Below are 16,290 nucleotides of genomic sequence, written 5' to 3' on the forward strand. Positions count from 1 at the left end.
GTTTCTGAGGAGGCTGTAACAAGCCCCCTGTTAGACACGGTGATGTGTTTGTTGTGCATGTGTCTTTCTGAGGCAACTGAAGCCTCTTCATTAAGCTCTATAAAAACTGCTTTGTGTGTGTATGTGCTCGTGTGTGTGTGTGTTTATTTGTCTGTGTGTGTTTGTCTGTTTGTTTGTGTGTGTGGTGAGTAAAGCCATAGTAAAGCCACACAATAAAGCCAGGCTGAGGAGCCAGTATGTGTGGCACAGTGAGGATCAGTAACAGCCTTGCTGGGGACAGTGACATGAGAGATGTGGCTGTGGTGGCTGTGGTGGTCGATCCACTGGACTCACCACACTCCGGTACCCCCGTCACTCTCAGGCCCCAGACAAACTTCCCGCTAACCGTTAATCACCAATTCATTACACTGCCTGTCTTTGTTGGAGGGGTGTGTTTATTAAAGTGTGTGTGTGTGTGGATGAGCAGGGGGGTTTAATTAGATGCTTCCTGGGGGATTAGGGTGTAGATGAGCTGGGATTGTAATCTGGCCAGGGTGGAATGAGAGGGACAGCCAGCACAGCACAGGGCATGCACACACACACAGGGCTTTTTGTGAGAATGTGTGGTGTGTGTGTGTTCGTTGTTTCATGTAATCCAATAATGTTTTGTCTCAGTCGCCTTCTGTCTCACTTTTCTTTGTCTTTTGTGTCTCCTCTTTCTCTCCGTCCTCCTGTCTTACTCACTGCCTCTCTCTCTCTCATCTCTCCCCCATAAATCGCTGTCTATCTCCTTCCCTGGCTCTGTCCTCCCGTGTCCCGCTTTCCCTCTCTCCATCTGACACAACATCTTTCTTTGCTCTCTCTCCTCTCCTTCTCTCTCTCTGTCCATAAATCTCCCCAATTCTTTTCTGTCATGCTGTCTTCCTCTCCCTTGGTCTAATTTAAAATCTCTCTCACTCCCTCCTCGCCTTTTATTTCCCATAACCCCCCTCTCCCTCCACCTCTGTCTTATTTTTCCCTGTCTTATTTTTATACTGTCTTATCTTTTCTCTCTTTCTTCTCCCTAACCCCTCTTGCTCCCCTCGTTTCTCCCCCACTCTATCTAATTTCACTTACTCTTTCCACTCCCTCTTCTGTCTCTCTTTCACTCTCTTCTTTCCCTCGCTCTCTCTCCCTCCTCTCTCTCTCTCTCTGCAGGCCTAGAGATGTCCAGTGGACTAGGATTAATGACACCTTACCTGAGAGGGCGGAGATCTCTGGCCCCACCCTCCAGGTGTCCCGTCTCAGCCAATCACACAACGGGACCTACCTGTGTCAGGCGCAGAACAACTACGGCCGTGCCGCTGACCACTACACGCTGCTGGTGTACGGTGAGCCACCGTCGCCATGACAACCACTGCCTTGCGGCGAGAAGTTGCGCTAAGGCACAGATCTAGGATCAGCTTACCCTCCATATCCTCCGAATCCATTCACCGTCCAATCCTATCGTAGCTTTTTGAATGAGACATCAGAAGCGTATCACAGACACAGATGTAGACATCAAAAGCGTGAGTCACTTCATCAGTTGTTTATGCTTCACAGATGTGAGAGTGCGAGGGGCATAGGGGGTCGGGCTAGGGGTTGAGTTAACTCAGCATCTGTAGTCAGTATAGTCCGTGTACCCCATGGGTGTGGCCCCCTAGTGGTTACTCCTGTCACTGCAGCCTTCATATCTGACAGCTGAAAATCAGAGAAAGTGTAGGAGGAGAAAGAGAGGGGTTGTTGCGTAACATTTTGGGTTGCCTTAGGCTGCGCCCCCTCATCATCCCCCCTACTCCCCCCTTCCCCTCCTCCCTTAATTCCCTCCCTCCTTGCCATCTCCTGAGCAGTGGCGGCGTGTGGCAGGAGCGGCAGGCGTCAAACAACACTCCTCCGTTGAGAGAGGAGGTGGGTGGGAATGCCACCTTTCATCTAGCCAGAGCAGCCATCGTCAGCCACCACCAGAGCTAAAGCCACACTCTCTCTCTCACTGTGCAACACAGGTTAGGCATGCCTGGCTTTGAAGTACGTCCACGCTTTAAGAAAATGCCCTTCTCTTCCTTGGTCTCTATTGTCTGTCTCCTAGAATGGATCTTCTTCCTTGGTCTCTATCGTCTGTCTCCTTGAATGGATCTTCTTCCTTGGTCTCTATTGTCTGTCTCCTAGAATGGATCTTCTTCCTTGGTCTCTATCGTCTGTCTCCTAGAATGGATCTTCTTCCTTGGTCTCTATCGTCTGTCTCCTAGAATGGATCTTCTTCCTTGGTCTCTATCGTCTGTCTCCTAGAATGGATCTTCTTCCTTGGTCTCTATTGTCTGTCTTCTAGAATGGTTCATCTTCCTTGGTCTCTATCGTCTGTCTCCTAGAATGGATCTTCTTCCTTGGTCTCTATCGTCTGTCTCCTAGAATGGATCTTCTTCCTTGGTCTCTATTGTCTGTCTCCTAGAATGGATCTTCTTCCTTGGTCTCTATCGTCTGTCTCCTAGAATGGATCTTCTTCCTTGGTCTCTATTGTCTGTCTCCTAGAATGGATCTTCTTCCTTGGTCTCTATTGTCTGTCTCCTAGAATGGATCTTCTTCCTTGGTGTCTATCGTCTGTCTTCTAGAATGGATCTTCTTCCTTGGTCTCTATCGTCTGTCTTCTAGAATGGATCTTCTTCCTTGGTCTCTATTGTCTATCTCCTAGAATGGATCTTCTTCCTTGGTCTCTATCGTCTGTCTTCTAGAATGGATCTTCTTCCTTGGTCTCTATCGTCTGTCTTCTAGAATGGATCTTCTTCCTTGGTCTCTATCGTCTGTCTCCTAGAATGGATCTTCTTCCTTGGTCTCTATCGTCTGTCTCCTAGAATGGATCTTCTTCCTTGGTCTCTATCGTCTGTCTCCTAGAATGGACCTTCTTCCTTGGTCTCTATCGTCTGTCCTCTAGAATGGTCCTTCTTTTTCTGGCTCTTCGTTCTTTCTTCTTCTTGTTTATATGTTTCCCTTCCTCTCTCTCTGTCAACCAATCCTATTCATTCTTTCTTTCTCTACCCTCTTTCCTCCTGTTATTCTCTTCTATATATCTTTTCCCTACTCCTTCTCTCTAAATGTCTATATATCTTATCCTCTCTTTGTTATCTCTCCTCTCTCTCTCTCTCTCTCTCTCTCTCTCTCTCTCTCTCTCTCTCTCTCTCTTCTCTCTGCTCTCTGCTCTCTGCTCTCTGCTCTCTGCTCTCTTCTCTCTCTGCTCTCTGCTTTCTCACCTTGGCAGTAGTTTGCCCTCTTTTCTGGGTGTACTGTAGTTCAGAGCTCCCTGGAGGGTTCCTGTCTTGTCGAGTGAAAGAGGGACAGAGAGAGGGGCAGAGGAAGCAGGGAGAGAGAGGTCGAAGCCAGGTTAGTGTTCAGTTAGGGGCTTGCCCAAGTTGGATTAGCCACGCTTGCCCCTGGAAATCCCAAGGTGCACTGGGGTGGGGTCCCCTGACAGGGCAAGGCTTTGTGGCGATGATGAGTCAGCTAAAACAGCTCACTATGACAGATCTGAAAAACGAGCCCTCTCCCCCTCACACTGTCAACCAGCTCCCAGAGTTATCTAGTGTCTGATGTGGCCATGAAGCGCAAAATCAGGACAAATCGGAGGCCAATTTGTTGCAGGAGCTTTTCGCTTTTCGAGGCTGGGTGATGCTTTGAAAAGCAGATAGAGAGTGAGAGGTTGGTGAGTCTCTGCGGAGCCAGGCCCGATGCCGCAAAATCTTTATCCAGCAGGTGTGTGTGTGTGTGTGTGTGTGTGTGTGTGTGTGTGTGTGTGTGTGTGTGTGTGTGTGTGTGTGTGTGTGTGTGTGTGTGTGTGTGTGTGTGTGTGTGTGTGTGTGTGTGTGTGTTAAGTTGTGTGTGTTAAGTTGTGTGTGTTAAGTTGTGTGTGTTAAGTTGTGTGTGTTACGTTGGTAGTGTGTGTGTGTTAAGTTGTGTGTGTGTGTGTTAAATTGTGCATGTGTGTGCGCGTGCATGTTTGTGTGTGTGAGAGTGTGTGTGAAAGAGAATGTGGATGTGCATGTGCATTATACACGTGCACGTGTCAAGCTCCCACGGCGGTGTGGTGGGATGGCATGGTGGTGGTGGTGGGATGGTGTGGTGGCGGTGTGGTGGGATGGCGTGGTGGGATGGGATGGCGTGGTGGGATTGCGTGGTGGTGGCGGTGTGGTTGGATGGCGTAGTAGCGGTGTGGTGGGATGGCGTGGTGGCGGTGTGGTTGGATGGCGTGGTGGCGGTGTGGTTGGATGGCGTGGTGGCGGTGTGGTAGGATGGTGTGGTGGCGGTGTGGTAGGATGGTGTGGTGGCGGTGTTGTTGGGATGGCGTGGTGGCGGTGTGGTTGGATGGTGTGGTAGCGGTGTGGTGGGATGGTGTGGTTGGATGGTGTGGTGGGATGGCTTGGTGGGATGGGATGGCATGGTGGCGGTGTGGTGGGATGGCGTGGTGGTGTTGTGGTTGGATGGCGTGGTGTGGTGTGGTGGGATGGTGTGGTGGCGGTGTGGTTGGATGGTGTGGTGGCGGTGTGGTAGGATGGTGTGGTGGCGGTGTTGTTGGGATGGTGTGGTGGCGGTGTGGTTGGATGGCGTGGTGGCGGTGTGGTGGGATGGCGTGTTGGCGGTGTGGTGGGATGGTGTGGGTGTGGTGGGATGGCGTGGTGGCGGTGTGGTGGGATGGCGTGGTGTGGTGGGATGGCGTGGTGTGGTGTGGTGTGGTGGGATGGCGTGGTGGTGGTGTGGTGGGATGGCATGGTGGTGGTGGGATGGCGTGGTTACGGTGGGATGGCGTGGTTGCGGTGCAGTGGGATGGCGTGGTGGCTGTGTGGTAGGATGGCGTGGATGTGGTGTGGTGGGATGGTGTGGTGGTGGTGGTGTGGTGGGATGGCGTGGTGGTGGGATGGCGTTTTGGTGGTGTGGTGGGGGGGCTCAGAGGAGAATGCTACTGATTGTCTCTGCAAAGCCCTGAGGGTCTGCTTACAGTATGTCATTCAACTGAGCTGCTGTGATGAAATGGATTGCTGGAAGCCAATAAAGCCCATTAGAACTGAATTGCATGAGAGAGTGTTGGAGTTGGAGGGAAAGTGAGAGAGAGAAAGATGGGAGAAAAGAGAAGGGTAGAGGGATGGATGGAGAGATATAGTTGTGATTTGGGGGAAGATGAGTGCAGTGGTTAAGGTAATGAGCTAAGTCACTAATTAGGTGGAATAAATTATACCTCTATTTAATGAATGACTAAAGAAAAAGAGAGGGACATGAGAGAGAGGGTGGGAGGGAGGGAGGGAGGTTAGGAGAGGGGGGGGAGGGAGGGAGGGAGGTTAGGAGAGGGGGGGGAGGGAGGGAGGTTAGGAGAGGGGGTGGGAGGGAGGTTAGGAGAGGGGGAGGGAGGGAGGTTAGGAGAGGGGGAGGGAGGGAGGTTAGGAGAGGGGGAGGGAGGGAGGTTAAGAGTGGGGGAGGGAGGGTGGTTAGGAGAGGGGGAGGGAGGGAGGTTAGGAGAGGGGGAGGGAGGGTGGTTAGGAGAGGGGGAGGGAGGGAGGTGAGAGAGAGGGTGGGAGGGAGGGAGGTTAGGAGAGGGGGAGGGAGGGTGGTTAGGAGAGGGGGAGGGAGGGGGGGAGAAACAGAGGAAAGATTAGGTGAAAAAAGCTGAATCCTAGGTGGTGTATTTCCCCTTGTGGCTCTTCACAGTCTTCTCATGACAGTGAGAAAGTCAATGTAGTGTAGGCTGTGACCAAATCAATGTGGAGCAGCGGTAAGGGACGAGGCCTTCTGACCAGCGGCTAGATGACATTTAGCCTTGTGTTGTGAGTGACACATAGCTTACTACAGCACCGGAACAGAAAAACACGCAGAAACAGGGAATGTTCAATCATACGTGAGTGTTTTATCTCTCTAGTTTAAGGAATGATATTTGAGAGAAACGTCGTTATCAACAACTTCAACATGCAAATGGGAAAACAGCCGTGAATATAGGTGTCTGAGTGGCGAGCGAACAGAATAACAATATGATAGGAGAATGCCTGGCGGTGTGCTGACTGGCTGTACAGCCGCATAGTAATTCAGCTTTAGAGAGAGAGAGTGCTCATAGAGGAATGGAATAAGACAAGGAACAAGGGAATGTGGAAGCGGAATGGAAGAGTGCGTGGGTGAGAGGAGAGTGATTAAGGTTGAGGAGGATCGCATGAGGGAAAGAAGGGAGATTTGAGTGGAGAGAGGAGAGGATGATGGAGGAGAGAGGAGGGAGAGAGAATGAAAGAGAGAAATGGAGAGAAGTCATTATTTATAAGTCTTCCCAGAATGTAGTTTTGACGGTCAAGAGATATGAATCAGTGTACAACTAATTAGCCGACTGACCCTGCCTATTAATCCCTCTGCCTCAGGTGAGACACACACACACACACACACACACACACACACACACACACACACACACACACACACACACACACACACACACACACACACACACACACACACACACACACACACATCCTGACCCATTCCTTAGTGAACTCTTTCTCTCACAGCCAAAGAACCATTTTAAATTCTAGATAGTACCTTTTTTTCTAAGAGTGAACTCTCTACCTGTCTCTCTGACTCACATGTATGCATACCCACATGGACGCCGCAAACACACACTTGTGTCTTGCATAAATGACAGGAAGGCTGAGGTTGGACATTGACGGGATAGAGGGAGGATGTGGACGAGTGAATGAAGGCAGGCTGAGAGGAAGAGAGGAGGAGGAGTAGGAGAGAGGGGTGAGGGTTATGCTGACGTAAAAGGAATGGCAGAGGAAGAAGATATGGAGGATCTCAGGGCCAGAGGGAGAAGAGGGAGAGAGGGAGAGCAGACGGATGAGTAGTTACCAATAAATTACTCTAGAACGAGGCGTGTGTGAGTGAGTGAGTGAGTGAGTGAGTGAGTGAGTGAGTGAGTGAGTGAGTGAGTGAGTGAGTGAGTGAGTGAGTGAGTGAGTGAGTGAGTGAGTGAGTGAGTGAGTGAGTGAGTGTGTTCGTGTGTGTGTGTGTGTGCGTGCTCGTGCGTGTGTGTGTGCGTGCTCGTGCGTGTGCGTGGCTCGTGAGAGAGAGACACACGGTGGTTCAGTGAAACAGATCTCTACTGCACCCTGCTGTTTCAAATGGACAATTTGATGAAGTGTTTCATACTCACACACACGCACCGTGCTCACAGCCTCTCACTCAATCCAACTGTCTCAGTCACTTAAGACCACTGTACCCTCACTGTCTCTCTCAACAGGCATTTTACCTTACCATTGTGTCAGTATCCAATCTATTGTCTCATATTGAATGTGTCTGTCCCATAACATTGTTCCACAGTGAATGCTTCCATCAAACACAATGTCTTCTGTCTCCCTAGCTACTGAGCTACTGAGTCATCGACAATATGTTTTATTGTGGTATAAAATATGTCTGCATCCCAACCATTGTCTTATAGTGAATGTGTCGATGTCATTTGCCAATGTCTGTCTCCCTAGCTACTAGTCTATAGAAATGTATGTCATGGTAGATCATATGTCTGTAGTAACCATACCATCTAGAACAGTGGTCACCAACCTTTTCTGACTCAAGATCTACCGCTCAGATTATTATTATCTATTTTTAACTTCTTTTTTTAAACACTTTTTCTCCCCAATTTGGTGGTATCCAATTGGTAGTTAGAAAAACACAACCCAGCCAAGCCGCACTGCTTCTTGACACAATGCCCGCTTAACCTGGAAGCCAGCCGCACCAATGTGTCGGAGGAAACACCATACACCTGGTGACCGTGTCAGCGTGCATTGCGCCCGGCCCGCCACAGGAGTCGCTAGTACGCGATGGGACAAGAGCATCTCTGCCGGCCAAACCCTCCCCTAACCCGGATGACGCTGGGCCAATTGTGCGCCGCCCCATGGGTCTCCCGGTCGCAGCCGGCTGCGACAGAGCCTGGACTCTAACCCAGTATCTCTAGTGGCACAGCTAGCACTGCAGCGCCTTAAACCACTGCACCACTAGGGAGGTCTCTCAGATTAAAAAAAAATCAAGACTTAAAAAACGTAAACCTATGCAACATTAACCTATTATAACCAGTTCTGTATCAATGAGGTTTGTGCAGTAGGCTATAGGCCCAATACATTATCACTGCAGACCATTTAGAAATTATATTTAATAAATGTAGGTATATCATCACACTGGTAATAGATCATGTGTTGTATTACTTCTGAGGCACAGCTAAGTGAGCATAATAATGTATTTATTTGTATTACTGAACTGATGGCCTGTATCTGATGGTCAGTCTGAGGGAAGGGAGGGAGCAGCGGTGAGGCTGCCTCTCACACGACATACCGACACCTTCCCTCCGCTCTCCCTCCCTCCGCTCTCCCTCCCTCCGCTGAGAAAGGGGACAGTCTTCCAGAGATAACTCAAGTCTCACTGCATTATTTCTGCCTCATGCACCAATTCACGTTGTTACTTATTAAGACACAAGCCATTAATAATAACAACAGAAGCTTATCGGAACACTTTTATACTCATTCATTGCAGCTGCAGTGCTGGTTCTAGCGTGAGTGGGTGAATGCACATTTTATGGCATATAAAAGTGTTGAACAGTGTTGACAGTGCTGAATAACAACTTAAACATGAACTTACTCATAAAAACAGCAGCTCTTTGCTGTATTCGTTGAGTCTCTCTCTTGTTATGGTTTTGAAATCTCACTGTATCAACTTTGCTGTGCGTTCGATGTTTCTTTTTACAGTCTATGGCTCGAGGAACCTGCAGACACAGTGATCTGAGCTATCTGATTGGCCAGTGGTAGGTCTATCGGTGTACTTGATAAGCTCCCTGGGCCCGCCAGTTAGGCGGAGTTATACCTTCAGACACATGACATGGTTGAAAATGCCTTCCCGGCGCTAGGGCTGCTGAATCAAGTGCACCTACTGACAACAGTGCAAAACGAAGGCTTTATCGTTGTTTTTTTTTACAAAAAACATTGCTGATCGACTAGGAATGCCTTGGAGATCGAGCAGTCGATGGCGATCGACCGATTGGTGACCACTGATCTAGAACCTGTCTTTCATAGAAAACTATGATTGTCTTGTAGAGAATAGTGTGTTACCCTTGCCTTGTCTGTTGTAGAGAATGTGTCTGTCACTACCATGGTACTTCCCACCTCCCATCATGCCACCTCCCACCCAACCACCCTCCTCCTAACCCCCAGCTACGCACCGGACCCCCGAGGTAACGTACAGCCCTCCCTCACCCTTAACACACTCCTCCTCTCCATCTCTCCATCCTTCCCTTCCTTCATGGTCACAATCACCGCCTCTTAACAGCTCTTCTCCTCCTCTCTTCTCTGTCCTTTTCTTGTCACCGTCACTGACACATGTTCTCCCTTTGTCCACTTTAACCTTCCCTTGACTGGTCTTCCCACACACTCTCTCACACACACACACATTCCCCCACTCTCATCAATGGCTGGCTGATGCTGTGCTCTGGGCACTCAGTGATTGTGTTGGGGCTGCACACATGTACTGTTGTTATTGTTACAGACCCAGGGATGGGTCGGCCATAGGCCTTCTGTGAGGGACACAAGGATCTGTGGGTGGAATGACACATTCACACACACACACACGCATGCACACATACGCACGCACGCGTACATACACACTTACTCACATACACACTTACTCACACTCACATACACACACACACTCACGCTCACATCAACACACACACAGGGCCAGCTCTAGCCTTTTGGGGGCACTAGCGAGATTTGGTTGTATGTTTTAAAGTTGATTTCCTGCAGTTCAACACATTTTGCCATGGGGTGGAGAGATTTTTTTTTATTATTATAAAAAAAATAATGCAATTCTACTCATTTTGCTATGATGTGCCGGGTTGGCTCTGCACACAGTCCAGCTCGTCTTCACCCAGCCTGGCAGACTTTTCGTCAGTACCACAGTTTTTAGTGCCTCCCTTCTCGGAGAACCTCTGTTGTACCTCTCTGAACTCAGCAGCAGACAGAGAGCCCCTGCCACTCTCCTACGTAACTCTTCAGGAGCAGCGTTGTGTATTGAGATGGTTCCTGAGCTGGGGCACTGCCCAGAGGGAACAGTTTCTGCAGATCCTTTTGGGGACGCTGTGCCAGTGAATGTGTGTACCCTCTTCGCGTCGCTCTACACGCTACAGGTTAAGGACAGCCCACCAAATATCTTTGAGTGCCAGCTGCGCCTCTGGAGCCAATGGTTTGAGTCATGGAGTGAGGAGGAGAAAAACAGTTTCCTGGACATTCTAGAAGAGAGGGACCTGATCTTTGTTGCCTACTTCTACAGAAGTGTAGCTGGGACAGCAGGCAGGGATTGAGGGATCTGGAAAATACGGGGGGTAAATGGTAATTAACTACAATGACCATAATCCATTGCACATCTACTTGTCCGGTCTGTGTTTATTTTATGCCTGCTACAGAAGAGACAGAGGAATGTGCGGTCATGAGGGGACAGTAGTTTATAGAATAAAACAAAAATGTTCATTTTACCCAAACACATATGTACCTATAAATAGTAAAACCAGAGAATCTGATAATTTTGCAGTGGTCTCCTAATTTTTTCCAGAGCTGTATATATATAGAGATAGATGGATGGATGGATAGATGAGAGAAGGAGAGGGAGTTAGAGAGGTGGTGAGGGGGAAGGTAGAGAGGAACTATAAGACAGGGAAGAAGGGATATGATGACAGGTATTATTATCATTTTCTCTGGGGTCCTAACCGACCACTTATGTCGCTTTTGCCTGGAGCCGGCCCTGAAAACACACACACACACACACACACACACACACACACACACACACACACACACACACACACACACACACACACACACACACACACACACACAATGGCAGGGCAGTTAAGCCAAGCTGCTTCTCTGTCTCCCACTGTGAGTAAGTGGCTGTCATCACACAGAACAGAGGGACACCACCTGGATCTCTTCTGTCCCCTGTGTGTGTCCTCTCTCTCCCCTTCATCCTCACTCTCCAGGTCTTTATTTTCCTCTATTTTCTATTACCTCTCATCATATCCCGTCTTCTCTGTCTTATAGCTTCTCTCTACCTTTCTCTCCCACTCTCCTCCCCCTCACTACCTTTCTACCTCCTTTTCCCTCCCTCCCTTCCTTCCTTCCTTCCTTCCTTCCTTCCTTCCTTCCTTCCTTCCTTCCTTCCTTCCTTCCTTCCTTCCTTCCTTCCTTCCTTCCTTCCTTCCTTCCTTCCTTCCTTCCTTCCTTCCTTCCTTCCTTCCTTCCTTCCTTCCTTCCTTCCTTCCTTCCTTCCTTCCTTTTCTCTCTCTCTCTCTCTCTCTCTCTCTCTCTCTCTCTCTCTCTCTCTCTCTCTCTCTCTCTCTCTCTCTCTCTCTCTCTCTCTCTCTCTCTCTCTGTTTCATCTCTCCCCCTGAGAGATGGAGAGAGAGGGAGCAGGGCATTATTCTGCTCTTTCTGACAGGAGGTGTGCACCTGCTGTGCCTCGTGTTTGAATGTCAGAGAGAGCGATGCGGGAGCGTTATTGGGCGCGTGGGGAGAACGGCGGGCTCCTTTATACTGTCACTCATTACCCACCGAGATTTGGGCACAGCGAGGGAGAGAAATGCACCATGGGAAGGCAGCGCTTAATTTTTCATCCGTCATGAAATATTGCACCGGCAGACTCTTCAACAGACGCTTCTACACTCTTTTATTTTTCGGTCTTGCCCGTGCTGCCACTGATAGATAGACGGACACACACACTTTCTCATTTGCTCATTTGTCAGTCGTCTTTGCTCTCTTTTTTCTTCATCCATCCTCCACCTCTCTGTGGCTGTGTTCTTTTGTTAGCATTGTGTTAATGATTCCTGTTTTAATTGGAACATGCCCATTCCTATGTGTCCTTGTCTCCTGGGCAGGGTTGGCACTATGTATTCACACACAGGTGGTCACTCCACATTTTCACTCCAGCCTGTATGAATCTTCTTTATTCTGGGAGTGTCTGTGGTGTAAACACAGACTTGACTCTGACTCAAGGTGCTGTCTGTATACCGGAGCTCTGTGCTCTGTTGGTCTGAACAATTCCAATCTCCAGTGTTCTGTGGGTAATAATACAGATATGGTGAAAGATACAGTAGATTATCTCACCGTTCAGGGATGTACAGACTTTGATTTAATACTCCTTCTCTCTTTCCTCCACATATATCTCTGCCCCTACTCTCTCTCTCTATCTCTCTCTCTCTATCTCTCTCTATCTCTCTCTCTCTCTCTCTCTCTCTCTCTCTCTCTCTCTCTCTCTCTCTCTCTCTCTCTCTCTCTCTCTCTCTCTCTCTATATCTCTCTCTCTCTCGCTCTCTCTCTCTCTCTCTCTCTCTCTCTCTCTCTATATCTCTCTCTCTCTCTCTCTCTCTCTCTCTCTCTCTCTCTCTCTCTCTCTCTCTCTCTCTCTCTCCGTCCCTCCGTCCCTCTCAGACCCCGGGGCAGTGATTGAGACCCACAGTGCAGTACCGTATGCTGTGATAGGCGGCATCCTGGCTCTGCTGGTCTTCACCGTCATCTGTGTTCTCATCGTCACCATCTGGTGCTCTGTCCGACAGAAAGGTAACACATGCATGTATGCACGCGCAAGCACGCACACAAACACACACACCCACATGACATTCACACTATTGAAAAGTTATATGAATTCCATTAAAGGTGAGGCCACCATGATTTCTCAATGGTCACGCCTTACCCCGCTTTAAAATATCTGTCTCAGTGAATGAAAAATAGTAAATAAAAGATGGACCCAAATGGATGGAATGAGATAGGGGGATGAGAAGGAAAAGGGAACGCTCTTTCCTCTTTCTCCCCAGAACATGACAAACGACCTTGTATCTTGGCCAGGGGGGTTGATGGGAAATGTATGCTATAAACAGTGGGTGCATGTTGGGTGCACAGTGGGTGCATGTTGTTTAATGACCCCTATGGTTTACTGTATCAGGGCACATCAATTAAAAAACACAGTTACCCACGCTCCCCCATAACTTTAACAGCCTCTGGCAGCCCACTGTTTCCTCCTTCAGTGCCAATAAAGTTATCCAGGAGTAGAACCTTTGAGACCAGGGGAGGGGCCATACAGCCAGAATGCCAATCAGCAAATAGACAGAGCCATTACAACCAATCAGTGAGCAGAGACAGCACTATTAGGGCCCTGTCTCGGTCCTGCTGTGGCTGCCAGTGTGCCAATCAAAGCCTTGACCAGACAGACTATCAACAAAGAGACTGCCATTGGCTCCTGCAGTTATACTCAGCTTGAACATGATTGGGCTTGTTGGGCAGGTTTCCCGGATACAAATGAAACCTACTCCTGGACTAAAAAGCATGACTAGGCTTAATCTGTGTCTGTATCTGGCCCTTTAAATTCTGAACTGATAATGTAAATCAGAGAGAAATTAAAGATTTTAGTTTGATAGTTTGAATTTCTCTTATTATTATATTACTCTAGCTAACTTCCCCATCGTCCTTCTCTCTCTCTCCCTCCCTCTCTCTGTGCCTCACTCTACCCTTATCTTTCTCTCTCTATGCCTCCGCCCCTCTTTTTCTCTATTTGCACCATGCTTGGCCCTCTCTCTCCTTTCCCCCTCTCCCTCTGTCAGGCTCATATCGTACCCAGGAGCCTATACTTAATTGGTACTGACCTAATTCTAACTGAACTAATAATTAATCACAGGTAGGACTTCAACAATATGGTAAAGATTGCTTTGATGGGTTCACAGAATGTCACAAGGATTATATTACTCTGTCACAACTAACCTCCACACCCCTTCACCTGTCTCCCTCTCTCTGCTGCACAACCTTCTCTCTCTTTATACCTCCTCTCTCTATCGCTCACTCGCTCTCTCTCTCTGCCTCCTCTCTCTCTCTATGACTCTCTCTCTCTTCCTCCTCTCCCCTCTGTCTTTGCATCTCTCTCTGCCTCTCTCTCTCTCCCTCTCTCCTTTTTTCTCTCTCTGTTCATTCTCCCTCTCCCAGGTTCATATCTTACCCATGAGGCCAGTGGGCTGGACGAGCACGGGGAGGTCCAGGAGGCTTTCCTCAACGGGAATGATGCCAGTCAGGGCAAGAAGGAGTACCTACTGTAGCCTCCATCCCCAAAACCCACACCCCTCCCCCAACACGCCATGACGGGTGGCCTTCTGAATCTACTGTAATACTACTGCACACAGACCACATCACAGACCACAACACAGACCACAACACAGACCACAACAGAGACTGAAAGAGAGACGATCCGTCCAGCCCTTACATTACAACTGTGCCATACTGTAGATGTACTGGAGGAAGGAGCGAGGGAGCGAGGGAGGATGGCAGAGATAGGGGAAAGTGATAATAGGGTCATTATTTTGATAGAGAGAAGAGATAACAAGAAAGAAAGCCTCAGCACTTTCCTTCCCTGTGGTAATTGGAGAGGGAGGGAGAGAGAGAGAGGAAAGAGAAAAAAACTTCAATTTCCAAAATGTTCAATCCATAACTGGCACAGACAAACAAGTGGGGTGGGTATGGTTTCCAGAAGCTATTGAGTTTGAATGCTCAATTTGATTACTTGAAATTGCCAAAGCACATCAGCCCACAGAGAGCAGCTCATCTATAATTATTTGACAACATTGCAGAGTGTTACCCTGAAAGTCTCTTAAAGTATTTCTGAACTATTCAGTCAATTCTGCAGACGACCCAGGTATTGTATTTGCCGTCCGTTCTGGGGAGTCTGCCAATGTTTTCTGGGTAATTTAGAAACCTTCCTGTTATGAATGACTGCTTTCCTCGCAGAACAGAACTGTTGTTTCTCTTCTTTGAATTCTCTCTCTTTCTCCCTCCCTCTCTATTCACCTCTCTTTCTCATCCTCTTCTTCTCCCTTGTTCCCTCCCTCCATCCCTCTCTCTCTCTTTCTCCCTCCCTCTCTATTCAACTCTCTTTCTAGTCCTCTTCTTCTCCCTTGTTCCCTCCCTCCATCCCTCTCTCTCTCTTTCTCCCTCCCTCTCTATTCAACTCTCTTTCTAGTCCTCTTCTTCTCCCTTGTTCCCTCCCTCCATCCCTCTCTCTCTCTTTCTCCCTCCCTCTCTATTCAACTCTCTTTCTCATCCTCTTCTTCTCCCTTGTTCCCTCCCTCCATCCCTCTCTCTCTCTTTCTCCCTCCCTCTCTATTCAACTCTCTTTCTCATCCTCTTCTTCTCCCTTGTTCCCTCCCTCCATCCCTCTCTCTCTCTTTCTCCCTCCCTCTCTATTCAACTCTCTTTCTAGTCCTCTTCTTCTCCCTTGTTCCCTCCCTCCATCCCTCTCTCTCTCTTTCTCCCTCCCTCTCTATTCAACTCTCTTTCTAGTCCTCTTCTTCTCCCTTGTTCCCTCCCTCCATCCCTCTCTCTCTCTTTCTCCCTCCCTCTCTATTCAACTCTCTTTCTAGTCCTCTTCTTCTCCCTTGTTCCCTCCCTCCATCCCTCTCTCTCTCTTTCTCCCTCCCTCTCTATTCAACTCTCTTTCTCATCCTCTTCTTCTCCCTTGTTCCCTCCCTCCATCCCTCTCTCTCTCTTTCTCCCTCCCTCTCTATTCAACTCTCTTTCTAGTCCTCTTCTTCTCCCTTGTTCCCTCCCTCCATCCCTCTCTCTCTCTTTCTCCCTCCCTCTCTATTCAACTCTCTATCTAGTCCTCTTCTTCCGCCTTGTTCCCTCCCTCCCTCTCTCTGTCTTTATCTCTCCTCTATTGTTGGCCAATAAAGAAAGGATTAGTGCCAGTCTCCTTTCGTGAGTTAGAAGAAAGGGAACATAAGTTGACGAGACACATTAAGGAAAATCATAATTATTTTAAAATGCCCTTAAAGGGATAACATTTTTAAAATGTCTTATAGAGGGGAAAAAACGAGTGAAAGGAAAGTAATGAATAAAGAAAAATACATGATGGATATTTTTCTGAATGCCATGCACACACACACACACACACACACACACACACACACACACACACACACACACACACACACACACACACACACACACACACACACACACACACACACACACACACACACACACACACACACACACATATCTCTGAATTCTTTATTTGTATAAAAATGTAAACAGTAAGATAACTTAAATGAATCTTTTAAGAAATTGAGAAAACAGACAGTTGACTATTGAAAGCATTATGAAGCTACTATACTAACACATTATTAGCCTAGAGGTACAAAAACAAACAAACTAGTGTCCAGTGATCAAAAAAGAAAATATGAAGAAAAAAAATGTTTCATTT

At 48.2% G+C, this 16,290-nt stretch overlaps 1 protein-coding gene across 1 annotated transcript in view; it reads left to right on the forward strand.

Moving 5' to 3' along the window:
• The window catches only part of LOC120048605 (cell adhesion molecule 4-like), a 752,359-nt gene extending 737,437 nt beyond the window's left edge, over positions 1-14,922 (forward strand). Inside the window, exons 6-8 of the mRNA XM_038994703.1 lie at positions 1,177-1,349; positions 12,477-12,605; positions 14,019-14,922. Coding sequence (XP_038850631.1) covers positions 1,177-1,349; positions 12,477-12,605; positions 14,019-14,128 — 412 coding nt within the window. The 3' untranslated portion in view covers positions 14,129-14,922. The remainder of the gene's footprint in view (positions 1-1,176; positions 1,350-12,476; positions 12,606-14,018) is intronic.
• The last annotated feature ends 1,368 nt before the right edge of the window (positions 14,923-16,290 follow it).

The sequence above is a fragment of the Salvelinus namaycush genome, chromosome 5, assembly GCF_016432855.1.
Source record: "Salvelinus namaycush isolate Seneca chromosome 5, SaNama_1.0, whole genome shotgun sequence".
Taxonomy (NCBI): domain Eukaryota; kingdom Metazoa; phylum Chordata; class Actinopteri; order Salmoniformes; family Salmonidae; genus Salvelinus; species Salvelinus namaycush.